Below are 21,721 nucleotides of genomic sequence, written 5' to 3' on the forward strand. Positions count from 1 at the left end.
TTCTTTTGCGTAGGACGGTTCAATCCCGTCTCCAGCCATCCTGATTTAGGTTTTCCGTGATTTCCCTAAATCGTTTCAGGCAAATGCCGTGATGGTTCCTTTGAAAGGGCACGGCCGATTTCCTTCCCCATCCTTCCCTAACCCGAGCTTCCGCTCCGTCTCTAATGACCTCGTTGTCGACGGGACGTTAAACAACACTAACCTAACCTAACCTCTTTTCGTATGAAAATTCAGACAAGAAACTGTCTAGCAATTTACATGGAGTCGTGTTTTCTTTACATTCGGGTATTTGCCGGCCGGAGTGGCCGTGAAGTTCTAGGCGCTACAGTCTGGGACCGAGCAACCGCTACGGTCGCAGGTTCGAATCCTGCCTCTGGCATGGATGTATGTGATGTCCTTATGTTAGTTAGGTTTAATTAGTTCTAAGTTCTAGGCGACTGATGACCTCAGAAGTTAAGTCGCATAGTGCTCAGAGCCATTTGAACCATTTGAGCCATTCGGACATTTGACCAAAAATGGGTACCACACAAGAAAGTACTACAGTTAAGAACTGGATCACTTTATACTTACTAATAATAACACAACTATAAAATCAATACTGGAACAAAGTGTAGTTAAATTGCAGAGTTGCTATTATTTTCATGGCAGCTCAGTTACGCACAGTTCTATTAACAGAGAATAATTCTTCAATACTGTACAAAAGTTGCTCTTTCAATTTACAGTGTTTAACGGAATATTTTAATTGTCTCTATCAATTATAAACTGGATTGGCTTAAAACCAGATACATGTGATCTTACCGTCTCATATGGATCATCTTTAAGATTTAGTCTGTATTTCTTGTCCATGCTTATATATTTCTGGGTAGCTTCATGTCTTGGTAGAACAAGCTGCGTGTCTTCAATGTCAGCTGTTCTATAGAAATGAAATTTGAATGTAACTGCAAAGTAAAAAAAGAAAAAGAATTCAGTCTCAAATTAGTGAAATAATCAGGGAAATTTGTCTCTCTTCAAAAATTGATGTAAGTAAGCCACTTAAAATGTTGAGACAATGTGGCGTTAATGTAATGACAGCGTGACTCTTTAGCTTTATCCATTTTACTGGACACAAGGTCGTTGTAATGTCAAGTTTTGAAAGTTATTTAAATCGACATCAACCACAGTGTCTAATAATCCTAGTTACATATTGAAACGGACGTCTCAGGAAAAAACTTAATTACGAATTGTAGCGTAAAACGCAAAATGAGTAAAAATACTTCACCTATTCTATAAACTATAACAATAATTGTCTTAGTCTTATATACGAGGCTGTAAGATTCCTGCCATATTGTCACACTTCGCTGATAATTATTCTTCTCTTTGTCGATAAAGCATTGTTTCAACATTAGTATTATTTAATAATCGGTTGTGTGAGGTTCATTAGACACAATGGACTTAGATAACACTCAATAGTTTATTATATCATTTGTCAAAAGATATTACTGAATGAAAGTAAATAAAATCAGACGAAGAAATTCGAATAAAAATTCGTCTTTCGTGCATGCTTCAACACTGGACAGCGTTTCCTATGTGCAAATTACTATTCAATGTTCTTCCAACATACAACCGTAAAATTCGGTTCACTACTTGGTTTTCTACATCTGAAGACTTCACATTAACAACTGCAATACTGATGAGCGTTCAAAAACAGCAACCGTAAAACTCATTGTAGAGCCCAGAGCGGTTACACTCCACAGCGATCGTGTTTTTTTTTCTCGTACTAATCGAGCTGCAGCAACAGTTGTTACCTCAAAAGCTTGAGCGCTGCTAAGACACACTGCACTCGCATTTAGGAGGACGGGGTTCAGATACACAGCCAGTCACCCAGATATAGGTTTTCCAGGTTTTCCTAAGTCTCTTAGTGCCATGGCGTTCCCTCTGAAAGCGATACGGCCAATTTCCTCCCCCATTTCGAATGTGTTCCACATTTAATGACCTCATCAACAGCGGTAAACTAAACCGTAATAGTGTTGTGCCTGCCTGTAGTGTCAGCTTTGTCATAATACCACCATATTTATTCTACTACACGGTCTTCAATGTAAACAATACTTTATAATTTTTTTAAATTTTTTCCATGCTCTTTACTGAGAAGTTGTGTGCCATTTTTCAAGCAGACCTGTATTTACTTGTCTTAGCTCACAAGTGATGAGTCGGAAAGACAAAAATCCAACGAATTCACACTCAAATGGTTACATTACGAAAGTTTTAATGTGCTTCTTCATCGAAACAAAGTGCATAGTGCATATAATGCACCAAACGTTGAGTAGTGAACCAAGAAAAAGTGTAACTTTGGAAACCCCTCATGTGTGTGAGTAAAGTTTGTCGTATAAAAACTATTTGTGATACAGACGCACCCATGAGACCCAGTGCTGGAATAAATGTACTCAACGAAATGATTAGCGCTATGAAAGTTCGTAGCTCTAGCAGTGATCCTTAAGGTGGGGAATATGCGTTTTATCATTGAAAAATACACACATCAAAAAACTTTTGCATCACCCCGGCTCCCAGAACTCCTGGAGATAGACGTTGACTGTGGGTATGGTACCACAGACACAGTCCCTTTGGCTGTTCAGAGATGTCACTAAATCCGCTCAAAGATGTGAACAACCATGGACCATGCATGAGCAGCGACTATTAGACGGGGGGGGGGGGGGGGGGGGGAGTTCGACAGCCGATCAGTTCCAGTCATTCCACCTGAAAGGAGGTATACGGCTCGTGTTGTCTGTAGTTTAACCATGCCTAGACGGTGAATACCGCGTTTCAATCGGGACCGAATTGTTACTTTGTGCCAAGAAGGGCTCTCAACAAGGGAAGTGTCCAGGCATCTCAGAGTGAACCAAAGCGATGTTGTTCGAACATGGATATGGAGAGGCAGGAACTGTCAATGACACGCCTCGCTCAGGCCGTCCAAGGGCTACTACTGCAGCGGATGACCGTTACCTACGGATTATGGCTCGCAGTAACCCTGACAGCAACGCCATCATGTTGAACAGTGCTTTTCGTGCAGCCACAGGACGTCGTGTTACGACTCAAATTGTGCGCAATAGGCTGCATGATGCGCAACTTCACTCCCGACGTCCAAGGCGAGGCCCATCTTTGCAACCGCGACACCATGCGGGGCGGTACAGATGGGCCCAACAACATGCCGAATGGACCGCTCGGGATTGGCATCACGTTCTCTTCATCGATGAGTGTCGCATATGCCTTCAACCAGACAATCGTCGGAGACGTGTTTGGAGGCAACCCTGTCAGGTTGAACGCCTTAGACGTACTGTACAGTGAGTGCAGCAAGGTGGAGGTTCCCTGCTGTTTTGGGGCGGCATTATATGGAGCCGACGTACGCCGCTGGTGGTCATGAAAGGCGCCGTAACGACTGTACGATACGTGAATGCCATCCTCCGACCGACAGTGCAACCATATCGGCAGCATATTGGCGAGGCATTCGCATTCATGAACGACAATTCGCGTCCCCATCGTACACATCTTGTGAATGACCTCCTTCAAGATAACGACATCACTCGACTAGGGTGGCCAGCATGTTCTCCAGACATGAACCTTATCGACCATGCCTGGGATGGATTGAAAAGGGCTATTTATGGACGACGTGACCCACCAACCACTCTGAGGAATCTACGCCGTATCGCCGTTGAGGAGTGGAATAATCTGGACCAACAGTACCTTGATGAACTTGTGGATAGTATGCCACGAGAAATACAGGCATGCATCAATGCAAGAGGACGTGCTACTGGGTATGAGAGGTACCGATGTGTACAGCAATCTGGACCACCACCTCTGAAGGTCTCGCAGTATGGTGGTACAACAGCAACGTGTGATTTACATGAGCAATTAAAAGGGCGGAAATGATGTTTATGTTGCTTCCTATTCTAATTTTCTGTACAGGTTCCGGAACTCTCGGAACCGAGGTGATGCAAAACTTTTTTTGATGTGTTTATTAGATATGACCAGGGAGAAACTATCTACTCGAATCAAAGACATGATTTAAGTGAACCTTTAAGTTTATTACAAAAATGCATGAGAATGAACAAGCATCTCAATAAGTCATCAAATTACGAAAATTACGAACATAGAATATTAAATACAAGATGTAGGTAAGTGAACTATCTGTTGGCAAAGTTACTTGGTAGGGGTCGGTTTTAGCTCATGATCATATACCTGAGTTCGTGAAGGTTAACTCGAGCTAGCTCCACATCTGTTAGAGTGATTGTCAGTAAAATTATTGAGTATATGTGAGTGCATTTTAAGCAAAACACCCTGAGGAAGGCCATTTGCAACAGTGGCAGAAACCTGGAATAATTTTACATATTGAAAATACAGACACATACACAGAAGAATTGTATTGACGGTGACAACTGACTCGGAAGCCTGCGCTTGTAATTACGGTGATTATTCTGACTGGTGAAACCGAGAAGCCCACGCAACGGAGCGTGCACTTGCGAACGTGGTAAATTAAATCGGAACACGATTCTGAATTTCTAGTTCATATGGTCCTAACATGCCAAAGATACAAATTATGTTGAACATCTACGTCGGTGCGATAGGAGCAGATCGGTGACAGCTACTACGGCCATCAACTACGGCACTAGAACAGCTCTCCCGAGGACTCGAACATTGGACCTCACACAGGTAAAGGAGTCTGTTGTTCCAGTTGAGAGAGAAGCCAGCGGAGTGCCCACACGTTTAGCTAACTGTCCAGAGACAAAGTCTTTAATTTGTGGTCAGTAAAGAACTGATTGCTCACCTATTTCCGTCAAGAATGTCGGCGACCAATCAGCTTAAAGTTATACCAGTCCGCCGATGCTGTAGTTGTTTCTTTGTAACTATATCTGCCACAAAGATAGGCGAATCGTTAAAAACCAATTGTCTCGATTTCCTGCCCACTTTTGCCAAAACTTAATATGTATGTATACAGGATGGTCCACTGATCGTGACCGGGCCAAATATCTCACGAAATAAGCGTCAAACGAAAAAACTACAAAGAACGAAACTCGTCTAGCTTGAAGGGGGAAACCAGATGGCGCTGTGGTTGGCCCGCTACATGGCGTTGCCATAGGTCAAAAGGATATCAACTGCGCTATTTAAATAGGAACCCCTATTTTTTATTACATATTCGTGTAGTACGTAAAGAAATATGAATGTTTTAGGTGGACCAGTTTTTTCGCTTTGTGATAGATGGCGCTGTAATAGTGACAAACATATGGCTCACAATTTTAGACGAACAGTGGGTAACAGGTAGGTTTTTTAAATTGAAATACAGAACGTAGGTACGTTTAACATTTTATTTCGGTTGTTCCAATGTGATACATGTACCTTTGTGAACTTATCATTTCTGAGAACGCCGGCCGGAGAGGCCAAGCGGTTCTAGGTGCTTCAGTCTGGAACCGAGCGACCGCTACGGTCGCAGGTTCGAATCCTGCTTCGGGCATGGATGTGTGTGATGTCGTTAGGTTAGTTAGGTTTAAGTAGTTCTAAGTTCTAGTGGACTGATGACCTAAGATGTTAAGTCCCATAGTGCTCAGAGCCATTTGAACCATTTGATTTCTGAGAACGTGTGCTGTTACGGCGTGATTACCTGTAAATACCACATTAATGCAATAAATGCTCAAAATGATCTCCGTCAACCTCAATGCATTTGGCAATATGGGTAACGACATTTCTCTCAGCAGCGAGTAGTTCGCCTTCCGTAATGTTCTCACATGCATTGACAATGCGCTGACGCATGTTGCCAGGTGTTGTCGGTGGATCACGATAGCAAATATCCTTCAACTTTCCCCACAGAAGGAAGTCCGGGGAAGTCAGATCCGGTGAACGTGCGGGCCATGGTAAGGTGCTTCGACGACCAATCCACCTGTCAGTACCGCTTCAACCGCACGCGAGCTATGTGCCGGACATCCATCATGTTAGAAGTACATCGCCATTCTGTCATGCAGTGAAACATCTTGCAGTAACATCGGTAGAACATTACGCAGGAAATCAGCATTGCACCATTTAGATTGATACCGATAAAATGGGGGCCAATTATCGTTCCTCCCATAATGCCGCACCATACATTAACCCGCCAAGGTCGCTGATGTTCCACTTGTCGCAGCCATCGTGGATTTTCCGTTGCCTAATAGTGCATATTATACCGGTTTACGTTACCGCTGTTGGTGAATGACGCTTCGTCGCTATATAGAACGCGTGCAGAAAATCTGTCATCATCCCGTAACTTCTCTTGTGCCCAGTGGCAGAACTGTACACGACGTTCAAAGTCGTCGCCATGCAATTCCTGGTGCATAGAAATATGGTACGGGTGCAGTCGATGTTGATGTAGCATTCTCGACACCGACGTTTTTGAGATTCCCGATTCTCGCTCAATTTGTCTGCTACTGATGTGCGGATTAGCCGCGACAGCAGCTAAAACACCTACTTGGGCATCATCATTTGTTGCAGGTCGTGGTTGACGTTTCACATGTGGCTGAATACTTCCCGTTTCCTTAAATAACGTAACTATCCGGCGAACGGTCCGGACACTTGGATGATGTCGTCCAGGATACCGAGCAGCATACATAGCACACGCCCGTTGGGCATTTTGATAACAATAGCCATACATCAACACATGATCCGCTACAGCCGATTTATCAATATGTCCCAGGCGGCAGTTGCTTTTATGTTCGCCCAGACGGGTGTTTACGCTTCTTTTTACTGTACCTATATAGACCTGTTTCAGGAAGGTGATCATGAAATTAAGTTTAGTGGGACGACCGTCATAGCAAAGACGTCGCTTTACTATGCGCGAATGTACAGAGAGGCTATTGAGATTGCCAAACACGGCAATAATTTCAATAGAAAAGATGAAGGCATGAAGCTGGATAAGTTATCGATGTCAACATTGCAGCAAAAGCGTGACGATCGATTAATTTCAATTGAGAAAGTTGGCAATATCGGAGATGAAACTTCCTGGCAGATTAAAACTGTGTGTCGGACCGAGACTCGAACTCGGGACCGTTGCCTTTCGCGGGCAAGTGCTCTACCAACTGAGCTACCCAAGCACGACTCACGCCCCGTCCTCACAGCTTAACTACCTTCCAAACTTAACAGAAGCTCTCCAGGAGAACTTCTGTTAAGTTTGAAAGGCAGTAAAGCTGTGAGGACGGGGCGTGAGTCGTGCTTGGGTAGCTCAGTTGGTACAGCACTTGCCCGCGAAAGGCAAAGGTCCCGAGTTCGAGTCTCGGTCCGGCACACAGTTTTAATCTGCCAGGAAGTTTCATATCAGCACATACTCCGCTGCAGAGCGAAAATCTCATTCCGAATATCAGAGATCATAGCACAGCCGACGTCACGTGATTGACAGCGGCGCCCTCTGGATGGCTTATATAAACGGCGCTCAGTCGCGCTCTCGTTGCAGTTCGCCGCTTGTCCTCGGAGGATGCCTTCCGCAGTCGAAGGCGAAACGTCAGGGGAGAGTTTTACGTATGGACCACGGCATCTCAGCCCGGAAGTGGTAAGTGATGACAACACCTGCCGTGAAAGCCTTCATGCTATGATCAATAAATTATGGTCGGAGTCCACATCTGCCCCTGAAATGTCTTACAATTCAATGGTTCAAATGGCTCTGAGCACTATGGGACTTAACATCTATGGTCATCAGTCCCCTAGAACTTAGAACTACTTAAACCTAACTAACCTAAGGACATCACACAACACCCAGTCATCACGAGGCAGAGAAAATCCTTGACCCCGCCGGGAATCGAACCCGGAAGTGGGAAGCGAGAACGCTACCGCACGACCACGAGCTGCGGACTCTTACAATTTAAAACCTGGCTCCTAAATCTCTGTCTTACCATTATATAATCAATCTGAAATCCTCCAGTGTCTCCAGGCCTCGTCCCCGTATACAGCCTTCTTTCATGATTCTTAAACCAAGTGTTAGCTGTGATTAAGTTATGCTCTTTGCAAAATTCTACCAGGCGGCTTCCCCTTTCATTTCTTGCCCCCATTCCATACTCACCTACTACTTTTCCTTCTCTTCCTTTTAGTCCCCTATGACTATTTAATTTTCGTCTCCCTTCACTACCTGAAAGATTTCTTTTATCTCATCAAACATTTCTTCAATCTCTTCGTCATCTGCGGAGCTAGGTGGCATATAAACTTGTACTATTGTGGTAGGCGTGGGATTCGTGTCTATCTTGGCTACAATAATGCGTTCACTATGCTGTTCGTATTAGCTTACCCGCGCTCCTATTTTTTATTCATTATTAAACCTACTGCTGCATTACCCCTATTTGACTTTGTATTTATAACTCTGTATTCACCTGACCAGAAGTCTTGTTCCTCTTGGCGCCGAACTTCACTGATTCGCACTATATCTAACTTCAACCTATACATTTCCCTTTTTAAATTTTCTAGCCTACCTGCCCGATTAAGGGATCTGACATTCCACGCTCCGATCCGTTGAACGCCAGTTTTCTATCTCCTGATAACGACGTCCTCTTGAGTAGTCCCCGCCCGGAGATCCTAGTGGGGGACTATTTTACCTCCGGAATATTTTACCCAAGAGGAGGCCATCATCATTCAACCATACAGTAAAGCATGCGCTTGGGAAAAATTACCGCTGTAGTTTCCCTTTCGTTTCAGCCGTCCGCAGTACCTGCACAGCAAGGCCGTTTTGGTTAGTGTTACAACGCCAGATCAGTCAGTGATCCAGACTGTTGCCCCCGCAATTACTGAAAAGGCTGCTGCCCCTCTTCAGGAACCATACGTTTGTCCGGCCTCTAAACAGATACCCCTCCGTTGTGGTTGCACCTACAGCACGACTATCTGTATCACTGAGGCACGCAAGCCTCCCCACCAACGGCAAGGTGCATGGTTCATGTACGCATAGCTAAAAACGAGATTGGGCAACAGAACTAACTTAAGAGTTATTTATGTTTTGCAAAATCAGACGGAACCGAAGTCTGTAGTTTGAATATTATAAATTTTAAGACCCATTCCGAATATTGAACGCTACCCAAATTCATTTTATACTGGATTACTTAAAGCTTTCGCACATACCCTCTTCGTCGTCGAGCACGTGCAGCGGCTTCGCCTCCAGACTGTGTTTCGCCCCCACCGAGCGCACGCACACGTAGTGTTGCGTCTTGACGTTCTTGAGCCTCACCGCCTCACTCCTTTCGAACTGGACTTCGGCAAACTGACTTGTGGCCGACATACTTGTGGTGTTCAGCACGGGACAGTCGCTCCGGTCAAATTATTTAAGGCTGTCCATCTATCACTCGGATGCATCGCTTCCTGCCACAGCATGCAGGACATCCTCATTCCGCTTCCTTCCAAGGGAAACCGTGATGTAATGTGTGTACGGTTGGCTGTACTCGGAGGAATTACTTCGCCACACACTTCTTCTTTTTTAAACTTCGAAACGCCAGGGAGTCGAGGGGCTGTTACCTCTTATTACAGATCTTGACATGCAAAGAAAAATTCTGTGCTCCTCATCAGAACAAACAGATATGGTGTTCTACCAGGTCATGTCATATATTATTAGATTTCTTAACTACGTAGATAGGACCACCACAGACTTCGAGAAGAGCGTAATAAATCCACTCCACATAAGACACGCACTGTCAGTTGGGAATATTACCGAACCAACAGTTTAGTAAGTCATGGTTATAAAATACTGACTCTAAGTATTTAGAAAAGGATGGGGAAAATGGTGGAAGACAACATCGCGGAAGATCGGTTTGGGTCCCCGATAATGTAGGAACACATGAGACAATACTGACCCTACGACTTACCTTAGAAGACAGAATGAAGGAAGACAAACCTACATTTGTAGCTTTCGTCGATTCAGAGAAAGCGTTTGACAGTGGTGAATAGAATACATAGAACTGAAATATTTTAAGTAGCAGGGATAAAATACATGGAGCGAAAAGTTATCTACAACTTGTAAGACTACGGAAATCGGACTGCACTTACACTACTGGCCATTAAAATTGCTGCACCACGAAGATGACGTGCTGCAGACGCGAAATTTTAACCGACAGGAAGAAGATGCTGTGATATGCAAATGATTAGCTTTTCAGAGCATTCACACAAGGTTGGCGCCGGTTTCGACACCTACAAAGTGCTGACATTAGGAAAGTTTCCAACCGATTTCTCATACACAAACAGCAGTTGATCGGCGTTGCCTGGTGAAACGTTGTTGTGATGCCTCGTGTAAGGAGGAAAAATGCGTACCATCACGTTTCCGACTTTGATAAAGATAGGATTGTAGCCTATCACGATTGCAATTTATCGTATCGCGACATTGCTGCTCCCGTTGATCGAGATCCAATTACTATTAGCAGAATATGGAATCGGTGCGTTCAGGAGGGTAATACGGAACGCCGTGCTGGATCCCAACGCCCTCGTATCACTAGCAGCCGAGATGACAGACATCTTATCCGCATGGCTGTAACGGATCGTGCAGCCACGTCTCGATCCATGAGTCAACAGACGGGGACGTTTGCAAGACAACAACCATCTGCACGAACAGTTCGACGACGTTAGCAGCAGCATGGACTATCGGCTCGGACACCATGGCTGCAGTTACGACGCTGCATCACAGACAGGAGCGCCTGCGATGGTTACTCAACGACGAACCTGGGTGCACGAATGGCAAAAGGTCATTTTTTTCGGATGAATCCAGGTTCCGTTTACAGCATCATGATGGTCGCATCCGTGTTTGGTGACAGCGCGGCGAACGAACATTGGAAGCGTGTATTCGTCATCGCCATATTGGCGTATCATCCGGCGTGATGGTATGGGGTGCCTTTGGTTACACGTCTCGGTCGCCTCTTTTTCGCATTGACGGCGCTTTGAACAGTGGACGTTACATTTCAGATGTGTTATGACCCGTGGCTCTACCCTTCATTCGATCCCTGCGAAACCCTACATTTCAGCAGGATAATGCACGACCGCATGTTGCAGGTCCTGTACGGGCCTTTCTGGATACAGAAAAAGTTCGAGTGCTGCCTTAGCCAGCATATTCTCCAGATCTCTCACCAACTGAAAACGTCTGGTCAATGGTGGCCGAGCAACTGGTTCGTCACAATACGCCAGTCAGTACTCTTGGTGAACTGTGGTATCGTGTTGAAGCTGCATGGGCAGCTGTACCTGTACACGCCATCCAAGCTCTGTTTGACTCAATGCCCAGGCGACTCAAGGCCGTTATTACGGCCAGAGGTTGTTGTTCTGGGTACTGATTTCTCAGGATCTATGAACCCAAATTGCTTGAAAATTTAATCACATGTCAACTGTAGTATAATATATTTGCCCAATGAATACCCGTTTATCATCTGCATTTCTTCTTGGTGTGGCAATTTCAATGGCCAGTAGTGTATAAGAGTCGAAGGGAAGCAATACTACTGAAGGGAGTGAAACAAGATTGCAGCCTCTCTCGGACGTAATTCGTCTCTGCGCTGAGGGAGCAGGTAAGGAGAAGAAGCAGAAATTTAGAAGAGGAATTAATGTTCAGGGAGCAGAAATAAAAACTTTCAGTTTACAGATGACATTGTAGTTGTGTCAGAGATGCAAAGGACTTGTAAGTGCAGTTGGAAGGAATGGATGGAGTCTTGAAGAGAGGTTACAGCACGAACATCAGTGAAATTAACACAAGAGTAATGCAATGCAAATGAATTAAATCAGCTGATACCGATAGAATTGGATTAGGAAACGAGACACTAAAAGTAGTCGATGACATGTTATTTAGGCAGTAAAATACAGTCTGCACCAAAAAAGACTCAGCGCGAAGGAGTTATACAAGTTGGTGGGAAATTCATACCCACACAGATATAGATGGAAAATGTGAAGCTGTAAACTTTGGTGAGAGAAGAGTGAATGTGTGGCGCGTGCTGCGCAATTTCATCGCGCTGCTGTCAAGGATAGTAAACAAGGGATCTGTGGATACCAGGACAAAAAATATTTGCTAATTTCATACCGTGTACTCAGTTGGACGGTAGCAAAGCGTCGCTCACTGGCGCTTTGACGATATATCCAGGTATCAGCGTTTGAGTGAGGACTTGTAGTTGGGCTCAAAGAAGCCGGTGGAGTATTCGGCGAATCGCTCGATATTTGATCTGAAGCGATGTCACTGTTCGACGATGTTGCCACGAATGGGTGAACTATGGCCGAGAAGAGCGTTAAGAAGGAAGCGGTCGACTTAGAGAGACGAGAGAACCCCAGGAAGGAACAGTTGCCAGTGATGCACTCAGAAGACTAGATTCATCTTTCTCACTGGGCCGGCGTGCAGCTGGTGCTTCAGTGACCACGAGGGTAGTTGATAGGCGGCGCACAGACAGTGGGCTGAGCTCATGGCGCCCGTTTTGCGCAGCGGTGCGCCGACGATATTCTCCTTCCAGTTTTGTTGCCACTCGTGGAAAGCCTCCCTGGGATTGCATTTCAGCAAGATAATGGCCGCCCGCACACGGCCAGCTTCTACTGCTTGACAAACCCTACCGTGACCAGCAAGGCTGCCGGGTGTCTCCCGAACTGATAACGTTTGGACCGTTATGGACAGGGCGCTCCAGCAGGCTCGGGATTTTGACGTCTTACTGCGCCAGTTGGACAGAATTTTGCACGATATCTCTCTAGGGGACATCCAACGACTCTGTCAGTCAACGCTAAGCGGAGTAACAGCTTTCACAAGGGCCAGAGATGGACCAGCGCGTTATTTATTGCTCAATTTCTGAAACACTTAGTCTCGAACAAATCGTCCAGTTTTTCTGAAATTTGTTTGTTTGTACGTGTACATCACTTCTACCGATTTCCGTCCCATTCGGATAAGTCTTTCGTTTTTTATTTGTCTTAGAGTGTCACTGACTATGGTGACGTTGTTAGAATATAAAATATAGACTGCCAACAGCAACAAAAGTACTTGTGATGAAGAGAAATACACTGAGGCGACAAAACTCGTGGGATACCTCCAAATATGCTGTGGTACCTCCTTTTGCCTGGGGTAGTACAGCAATTCTAAGCGACATGGACTCAACAAGTCGTTGGAAGTCCCTTGCAGAAACATTGAGCCACGCTGCCGCTGCAGACACCCATAACTGTGGAGGTGTTGCCTGCCCAGGATTTTGTGTACGAACTGAACTGTCGATTGAGTCCCACAAACGTTCGATGGGATGCATGTCGGGTGACCCGGGTGGCCAAATCATACGCCCAAAATGTCCAGAATGTTCTTCAAACCAGTATCACACAGTTGTGCCCTAATGACATGGACCATTGTGATGAAGTCCAGGAATGGTTGCAAATGGTCTCCAAGAAGCCGAACACAGCCATTTGAACCGGTCAATAAGAGGTTCAATTGGACCAGAGGACCCAGTCCATTCCACGTGAACACAGTCCACGCCACCATGCTTCCATCAGCAGCTTGCGCAGTGCCTTGTTAACAACTTGTGCCCATTGCTTCATTGGGCCAGCTCTTCCAACTGAAATCCGGACTCATCTGACCAGGCCAATGTTTTCCATCATCTAGGGTCCAACAGCTACGGTTACAAGCCAAGGAAAGACGCTGCAGACGACGTGGTTATTAAAGTCACTCACCTTGGTCGTCTGCTGCCATTGCCCGTAAATGAAAAAATTTCGGTGCACTGTCCTAACGGATTCGTTCGTCATACGTCACACGTTGATTTCTGCAGTTGTTTTATGCACTGTTGCTTGTCTATTAGCACTGACGACTCTACGCAAACACCGCTGCTCTCGGTCGATGAGTGAAGGCCATCGGCCACCGCGTTGTCTGTGGTGAGGGGGAATGCCTGACATTTAGCATTCTCAGCAGACTCTTCACACTGTAGATCTCGGAATATTGAATTCCTTAACGATTTCCGAAATGGATTGTCGCATGCATCTATCTGCAACTATCATTCCGAGTTCAAAATCTGTTAATTCCTCATGAGTCACTCGAGTGCAAATGACACCTCCGCCAATGCGCTGCCCTTTTGTACCTTGTGTACGTGTATGTGGCAATACCGTCATCTGTAAACGTGCTTATCGCTATCCGATGACTTTTGTTACCTCAGTGTATTTTAACATGCAAAATAAATTTAATTTATAAATGATAGAGCGCAGCAATCAGAAGTCTTTTTTTTTTTTTTTTTTTGCAGGTTTTATTGCGCAAATCCAGATTTCGGCTAGTGCCTAGCCATTATCAATGCACTATTTTTTTAAACTCGATGCATGTTAGTTTCCTGTTCTACGGGCGTCAGTCACAGTTCTTTGAATACTACAGTAGTACTTAACACAGTATATACGTGCACACCGTCGGCAGGTGTGTAAATGGGTAGAATTGCAATTCTTTGCCACAGGTAGAGCGACCACGAGAGTGCATTAGTGGTATTACTTGGAGTGGTAGACTGTATAAGAGGCTTGAAGAGCGCCAGATGTTGGTTACCGTGAAGTACGTGGAAATGCCGCGTACTCGTTTGAGTCATATATCAGCATTTGTCAGAGGCCGGCCCGAGTGGCCTAGCGGTTCTAGGCGCTACAGTCTAGAACCGCACGACCGCTACGGTAGCAGGTTCGAATCCTGCCTCAGGCATGGGTGTGTGTGATGTCCTTAGGTTAGTTAGGTTTAAGTAGTTCTAAGTTCTGGGGGACTGATGACCTCAGAAGTTAAGTCCCACAGCGCTCAGAGCCATTTGAACCATTTGTCAGAGTTTGAAGGGGGCCTCATTGTGACTTGAGTCGTCGGCCGGTCAAATCGCGCAATATCCAGATTTGTGGGGCATTCAGATGTGAGAGGGGCCACGTGTTGGACTGCGTGGGAATGTGAGAGCAGCCACATTTGTAGTCATGGTTCCAGTCGACCACGGCTAACCACCACAAGGAAGGATCGACGTGTTGTGCGACAAGCACACCGTAACCTCCTCTGAGCTGCGCCTGACATCTGAGAACAAGTAATGGACGCCTCGCTGCACAATTCTGTGTCGTTCTGCGCGATTGGTTGGAGACTGGCAGCAGCCTGCTAGGGAAACATCGTCACATGTGGTGACTCCCATTAACACCACAATACGATTGGCTGTTTTTGGAGTGGTGCAATGACAGCAATGCATGGCATTCTGATGAATAGCCTCGCGTTGTGTTCACCAGTGAATCGTGGCTATGCATTACATCGGATGACCAGCGTCAGCGAATATGGTGGCGACCTGGGGAGAGGCCCCATTCTTCCATTCTGTTGGGGACGCTCAGCCACGTTACTCCTGAGTCGTTGAGTGGGGAGCCATCAGACATGACTTGGCTCACGGATGGTATTGACTGTGGAAACTCTGACGTTGCAAAGCTATGTCACAGACATCCCGAGTCCCTGTGTTGTGCCTCTTGCGATAGTGTTGTGGTGCCATTTTTCAACAGGACAATGCTTATTCACACAAGTCATGTATTTCTATCAATTGCCTACGTGACGTTGAGGTATTCCTGTGGCCAGCAAGACCCCAAGATGTGTCACTGATGGAATGTGTGTGGCACCGACTCAGGCGTCAGATCTGTACCAGTGCCAGAGTCCAGGATATCAAGGCCCAATAACAAAACAGTTTGCGCCACTTGCTTCAGAAGGGATACAGCGATTTTTTATGACACCGTTCCCACCTGAATCAGTGCATCCAGGCCAGAGGGGTGCAGCTTCATACTGATAAGTGGGTTCATACTGCCAAGTTCTTTGTAAATTTGACACGAGTTTGTAATTACTGAAATAGCATCATACGAGGTGCATTCAAAGTTCTAAGGCCTCCGATTTTTTTTCTCCGGACTGGAAAGAGATAGAAACATGCGCATTGTTTTAAAATGAGGCCGTGCTCATTGTCAATATGTCCCAGAGATGACAGCACCGTACGGCAGATGGAATTTTTACCGCCAGCGGCGAGAAATGAGAACTGTTTTAAATACTTAAAATGGCGACGTTTTCCCTACTTGAACAGCGTGCAATCATTCGTTTTCTGAATTTGCGTGGTGTGAAACCAATTGAAATTCATCGACAGTTGAAGGAGACATGTGGTGATGGAGTTATGGATGTGTCGAAAGTGCGTTCGTGGGTGCGACAGTTTAATGAAGGCAGAACATCGTGTGACAACAAACCGAAACAACCTCGGGCTCGCACAAGCCGGTCTGATGACATGATCGAGAAAGTGGAGAGAATTGTTTTGGGGGATCGCCGAATGACTGTTGAACAGATTGCCTCCAGAGTTGGCATTTCTGTGGGTTCTGTGCACAGAATCCTGCATGACGACCTGAAAATGCGAAAAGTGTCATCCAGGTGGGTGCCACGAATGCTGACGGACGACCACACGGCTGCCCGTGTGGCACGTTGCCAAGCAATGTTGACGGGCAACGACAGCATGAATGGGACTATCTTTTCGTCGGTTTGTAACAATGGATGAGACGTGGATGCCATTTTTCAACCCAGAAACAAAGCGCCAGTCAGCTCAATGGAAGCACACAGATTCACCGCCACCAAAAAAATTTCGGGTAACCGCCAGTGCTGAAAAAATGATGGTGTCCATGTTCTGGGACAGCGAGGGCGTAATCCTTACCCATTGCGTTCCAAAGGGCACTACGGTAACAGGTGCATCCTACGAAAATGTTTTGAAGAACAAATTCCTTCCTGCACTGCAACAAAAACGTCCGGGAAGGGCTGCGCGTGTGCTGTTTCACCAAGACAACGCACCCGCACATCAAGCTAACGTTACGCAACAATTTCTTCGTGATAACAACTTTGAAGTGATTCCTCATGCTCCCTACTTACCTGACCTGGCTCCTAGTGACTTTTGGCTTTTTCCAACAATGAAAGACACTCTCCGTGGCCGCACATTCACCAGCCGTGCTGCTATTGCCTCAGCGATTTTGCAGTGGTCAAAACAGACTCCTAAAGAAGCCTTCGCCGCTGCCATGGAATCATGGCGTCAGCGTTGTGAAAAATGTGTACGTCTGCAGGACGATTACGTCGAGAAGTAATGTCAGTTTCATCGATTTCGGGTGAGTAGTTAATTAGAAAAAAATCGGAGGCCTTAGAACTTCAATGCAACTCGTGTACCTTCTCACGCACTCGTTTCCTCCTCCCCTGCTGCGTAGTGTTATGTCAGGCAGTATAGTTCTTGGCAATTAATTGTAGACACAGCATTAATTGCATTGGAAACTTGCAGACGTGCATTTAATTTGTAAGGTACCAGAAAGCAGTGCCTGGAAAACCAAAAGGGTGTACATAGCAAAGTTTCGAAACAGCCGTCGTACTAACTCGAAAAATATTAGCACAGTGCATAGAAACTTACGAAAGACAGTGTCGTTCAAGGCACAGATATACGGCCAAGGTACTGTGATGTATAAAGCAGGACGGGCCGTCGTCACTTTGAACAGTTGCTGTGAGCTTCAGTTGTTGCTAAAAGGTATAAGATACTGAAGTGTAAATCGTTTACGCCAATAAAATACTACACTGTATATTCAGTTTCTCACATTACAGTAGAGCTGCTCATCACATGCGGTTAAGCAGCGAAGAAGTCGGAATTTCTAAGGTAACGCCCGCGGCTTAGAAGCAAACAGAGCGAGTGTAGCCAGTCAGCGAGCCTCGTTAACTGGAGAGTAAGTCGAAGCCTCCGCTTAGTACGCTTCCTCTGTTTATTTACGTACAGTGCTATCGTAGAACTTGACGAGGAAATGGGTGAATCGATAATTCGACGAAAGAGACCTGATGGACATTGACACTGTGTACTCTAATAGACTTTATGTGTCATAAATACTGAGATGACAAAATTCAGGGGATAGCAACTTGTAGACATACAGGTGGCGGTAGTATCGTGCACAGAAAGTACAGGGTTATTACAAATGATTGAAGCGATTTCACAGCTCTACAATAACTTTATTATTTGAGATATTTTCACAATGCTTTGCACACACATACAAAAACTCAAAAAGTTTTTTTAGGCATTCACAAATGATCGATATGTGCCCCTTTAGTGATTTGGGAGACATCAAGCCGATAATCAAGTTCCTCCCACACTCGGCACAGCATGTCCCCATCGATGAGTTCGAAAACATCGTTGATGCGAGCTCGCAGTTCTGGCACGTTTCTTGGTAGAGGATGTTTAAACACTGAATATTTCACATAACCCCACAGAAAGAAATCGCATGGGGTTAAGTCGGGAGAGTGTGGAGGCCATGACATGAATTGCTGATCATGATCTCCACCACGACCGATCCATCGGTTTTCCAATCTCCTGTTTAAGAAATCATGATGGAAGTGCAGTGGAGCACCATCCTGTTGAAAGATGAAGTCGGCGCTGTCGGTCTCCAGTTGTGGCATGAGCCAATTTTCCAGCATGTCCAGATACACGTGCCCTGTAACGTTTTTTTCGCAGAAGAAAAAGGGGCCGTAAACTTTAAACTGTGAGATTGCACAAAACACGTTAACTTTTGGTGAATTGCGAATTTGCTGCACTGATGCGTGAGGATTCTCTACCGCCCAGATTCGCACATTGTGTCTGTTCACTTCACCATTAAGAAAAAATGGTGCTTCATCACTGAAAACAAGTTTCGCACTGAACGCATCCTCTTCCATGAGCTGTTGCAACCGCGCAGAAAATTCAAAGCGTTTGACTTTGTCATCGGGTGTCAGGGCTTGTAGCAATTGTAAACGGTAAGGCTTCTGCTTTAGCCTTTTTCGTAAGATTTTCCAAACCGTCGGCTGTGGTACGTTTAGCTCCCTGCTTGCTTAATTCGTCGACTTCCGCGAGCTTCGCGTGAAACTTGCCCGCACGCGTTGAACCGTTTCTTCGCTCACTGGAGGCCGACCCGTTGATTTCCCCTTACAGAGGCATCCAGAAGCTTTAAACTGCGCATACCATCGCCGAATGGAGTTAGCAGTTGGTGGATCTTTGTTGAAGTTCGTCCTGAAGTGTCGTTGCACTGTTACGCCTGACTGATGTGAGTGCATTTCAAGCACGACATACGCTTTCTCGGCTCCTGTCGCCATTTTGTCTCACTGCGCTCTCGAGCGCTCTGGCGGCAGAAACCTGAAGTGCGGCTTCAGCCGAACAAAACTTTATGAGTTTTTCTACGTATCTGTAGTGTGTCGTGACCATATGTCAATGAATGGAGCTACAGTGAATTTACGAAATCGCTTCGATCATTTGTAATAGCCCTGTATAAAAGGGCAGTGCCTCGGCGCAGCTGTCATTTGTACTCAGGTGATTCATGTGAGAAGGTATCCGGCGTGAGAATGGCCCCACGTCGGGGATTAGGCTTTGAACGCTGAATGGTAGTTGGAGGCAGACGTATGGTACGCTCCACTTCGGAAATTGCTGCGGAATTCAATATTCCGAGATCCGCAGTGTCAGGAGTGTACCGAAAATACCGAATCTCAGACATTTCCTCTCACCACGAACAACGCAATGTCCGATGGCCTTCAGTTAATGACCGAGAGCAGCGGCGTTTGCATAGAGTTCTCAGCGCTAACAGACAAACAACAATCCACGAAATCAATGTGGGACGTACGATGAACGCATCCGTACCCGTTAGGGCATTGCGGCGAAACGTGGCGCCGATGCGCTATGGCAGCAGACTAGTGACGCGAGTGGCTTTGCTAGCAGCACGACGCCGACTGCAGCGCCCCTCCCGGGCTCGTGACCGTGTACGAGGTGTGGCTAGAAAAAAACCGCACTAGTACTGGTGAAACAATAAAACGAATGCAATAAGGCTGAAAGTCGCGTGGCCTGTCACGTGACTCTCGCTCCGCCTACTGCTGGAGTTTCATCTGCCTCCTGCACTCAGTCTGCCCGTGGCGTCTGTTTTAAGTAGTTGACGTTTTGTCTGTGCGTCGGAAAATGTTGAGTGTACAGAAAGAACAGCGTGTTAACATCAAATTTTGTTTCAAACTAGGAAAATCTGCAAGTGAAACGTTTGTAATGTTACAACAAGTGTACGGCTATAATTGTTTATCGTGAACACAAGTGTTTGAGTGGTTTAAACGATTTAAAGATGGCCGCGAAGACACCAGTGATGACACTCGCACTGGCAGACCATTGTCAGCAAAAACTGATGCAAACATTGAAAAAATCGGTAAACTTGTTCGACAAGATCGCCGTTTAACAATCAGAGCAGTGTCTGAGTTAACACGAGTTCACAAGGAAAGTGTTAGGCAGATTCTTCATGAAAGCTTCAACATAAACAAAGTGTGTTCAAAAATGGTTCCAAAGTGTCTCACAATTGAACAGAAGGAACACCGAAGAATGATTTGTTCTGACATCCTGGAAAACATTGAAAGTGATCCCACCTTCTTACAAAATGTTATTACTTGCGATGAATCGTGGTTTTTTACTTACGATCCCGAAACTAAACGCCAATCGATGCATTGGAAAACTGCTGGTTCTCCACGACAAAAAAAAGCACGAATGTCAAAATCGAAATTCAAGGCAATGATGATTGTTTTTTTTTTGACATCAAAGGGATTGTGCACATTGATTGGGTACCAGAGGGACAAACAGTGAATCAGCATTACTACATTAGCGTCCTGGCTACCCTACGTCAGCGAGTACGGAGAAAACGGAACGATTTGTGGAGAAAAAAGTCATGGATCCTTCACCAAGACAATGCCCCAGCTCACAGTGCGTTGTCAGTGAAGACGTTTTTGGCAAAACACAACATTCCCATCTTAGATCATCCACCCTACTCACCTGATTTGGCCCCCTGTGACTTTTTTCTTTTCCCTAAAGTCAAGTCAGCTTTGAAAGGAACTAGATTTGAGACTGTTGAAGCAGTAAAAGAAAAAGCGACGGAAGTAATGTATGCACTTACCGAAAATGATCTGCAGCATTGCTATGAACACTGGAAAAATCGTATGGAGCGGTGTAGAGACCGAGGAGGAGAGTACATTGAAGGAGATAACATGAAATTGTAAATAATTGTAAATAAATGTTGTTTTCCAGCATCAGTCCGGTTTTTTTCTAGCCGCACCTCGTATGTTGGATCGCAGACAAATGGAAAACTGTGGCCTGGTCAGGTGAGTCGCGACTGCAGCTGGCGAGCGCCGACGGTTGGGCTCGAGTGTGGCGCAGACCTCACGGAGCCACGGATCCGAGTTGTCAACAAGGCGCTGTGCAAGCTGGTGGTGGTTCCATGGTGGTGTCGTCTGCCTTTACACGGAATGGACTGAGTCCTTCGGTCCAATTGAATCAATAATTGACTGGAAACGGTCATGTTCGGCTACTTGAACACCATTTCAATCTACACTCCTGGAAATGGAAAAAAGAACACATTGACACCGGTGTGTCAGACCCACCATACTTGCTCCGGACACTGCGAGAGGGCTGTACAAGCAATGATCACACGCACGGCACAGCGGACACACCAGGAACCGCGGTGTTGGCCGTCGAATGGCGCTAGCTGCGCAGCATTTGTGCACCGCCGCCGTCACTGTCAGCCAGTTTGCCGTGGCATACGGAGCTCCATCGCAGTCTTTAACACTGGTAGCATGCCGCGACAGCGTGGACGTGAACCGTATGTGCAGTTGACGGACTTTGAGCGAGGGCGTATAGTGGGCATGCGGGAGGCCGGGTGGACGTACCGCCGAATTGCTCAACACGTGGGGCGTGAGGTCTCCACAGTACATCGGTGTTGTCGCCAGTGGTCGGCGGAAGGTGCACGTGCCCGTCGACCTGGGACTGGACCG

At 46.0% G+C, this 21,721-nt stretch overlaps 1 protein-coding gene across 1 annotated transcript in view; it reads right to left on the reverse strand.

The window, feature by feature from the left end:
- The window catches only part of LOC126163182 (uncharacterized), a 33,459-nt gene extending 24,193 nt beyond the window's left edge, over positions 1-9,266 (reverse strand). Inside the window, exons 1-2 of the mRNA XM_049920133.1 lie at positions 9,088-9,266; positions 799-938 (exon numbers count right to left, since the gene is read on the reverse strand). Of these exons, the coding sequence (XP_049776090.1) occupies positions 799-938; positions 9,088-9,244 (297 nt within the window). The 5' untranslated portion in view covers positions 9,245-9,266. The remainder of the gene's footprint in view (positions 1-798; positions 939-9,087) is intronic.
- Between the last annotated feature and the right edge of the window lie 12,455 nt (positions 9,267-21,721).

Source organism: Schistocerca cancellata, chromosome 2, assembly GCF_023864275.1.
Source record: "Schistocerca cancellata isolate TAMUIC-IGC-003103 chromosome 2, iqSchCanc2.1, whole genome shotgun sequence".
Lineage (NCBI taxonomy): Eukaryota > Metazoa > Arthropoda > Insecta > Orthoptera > Acrididae > Schistocerca > Schistocerca cancellata.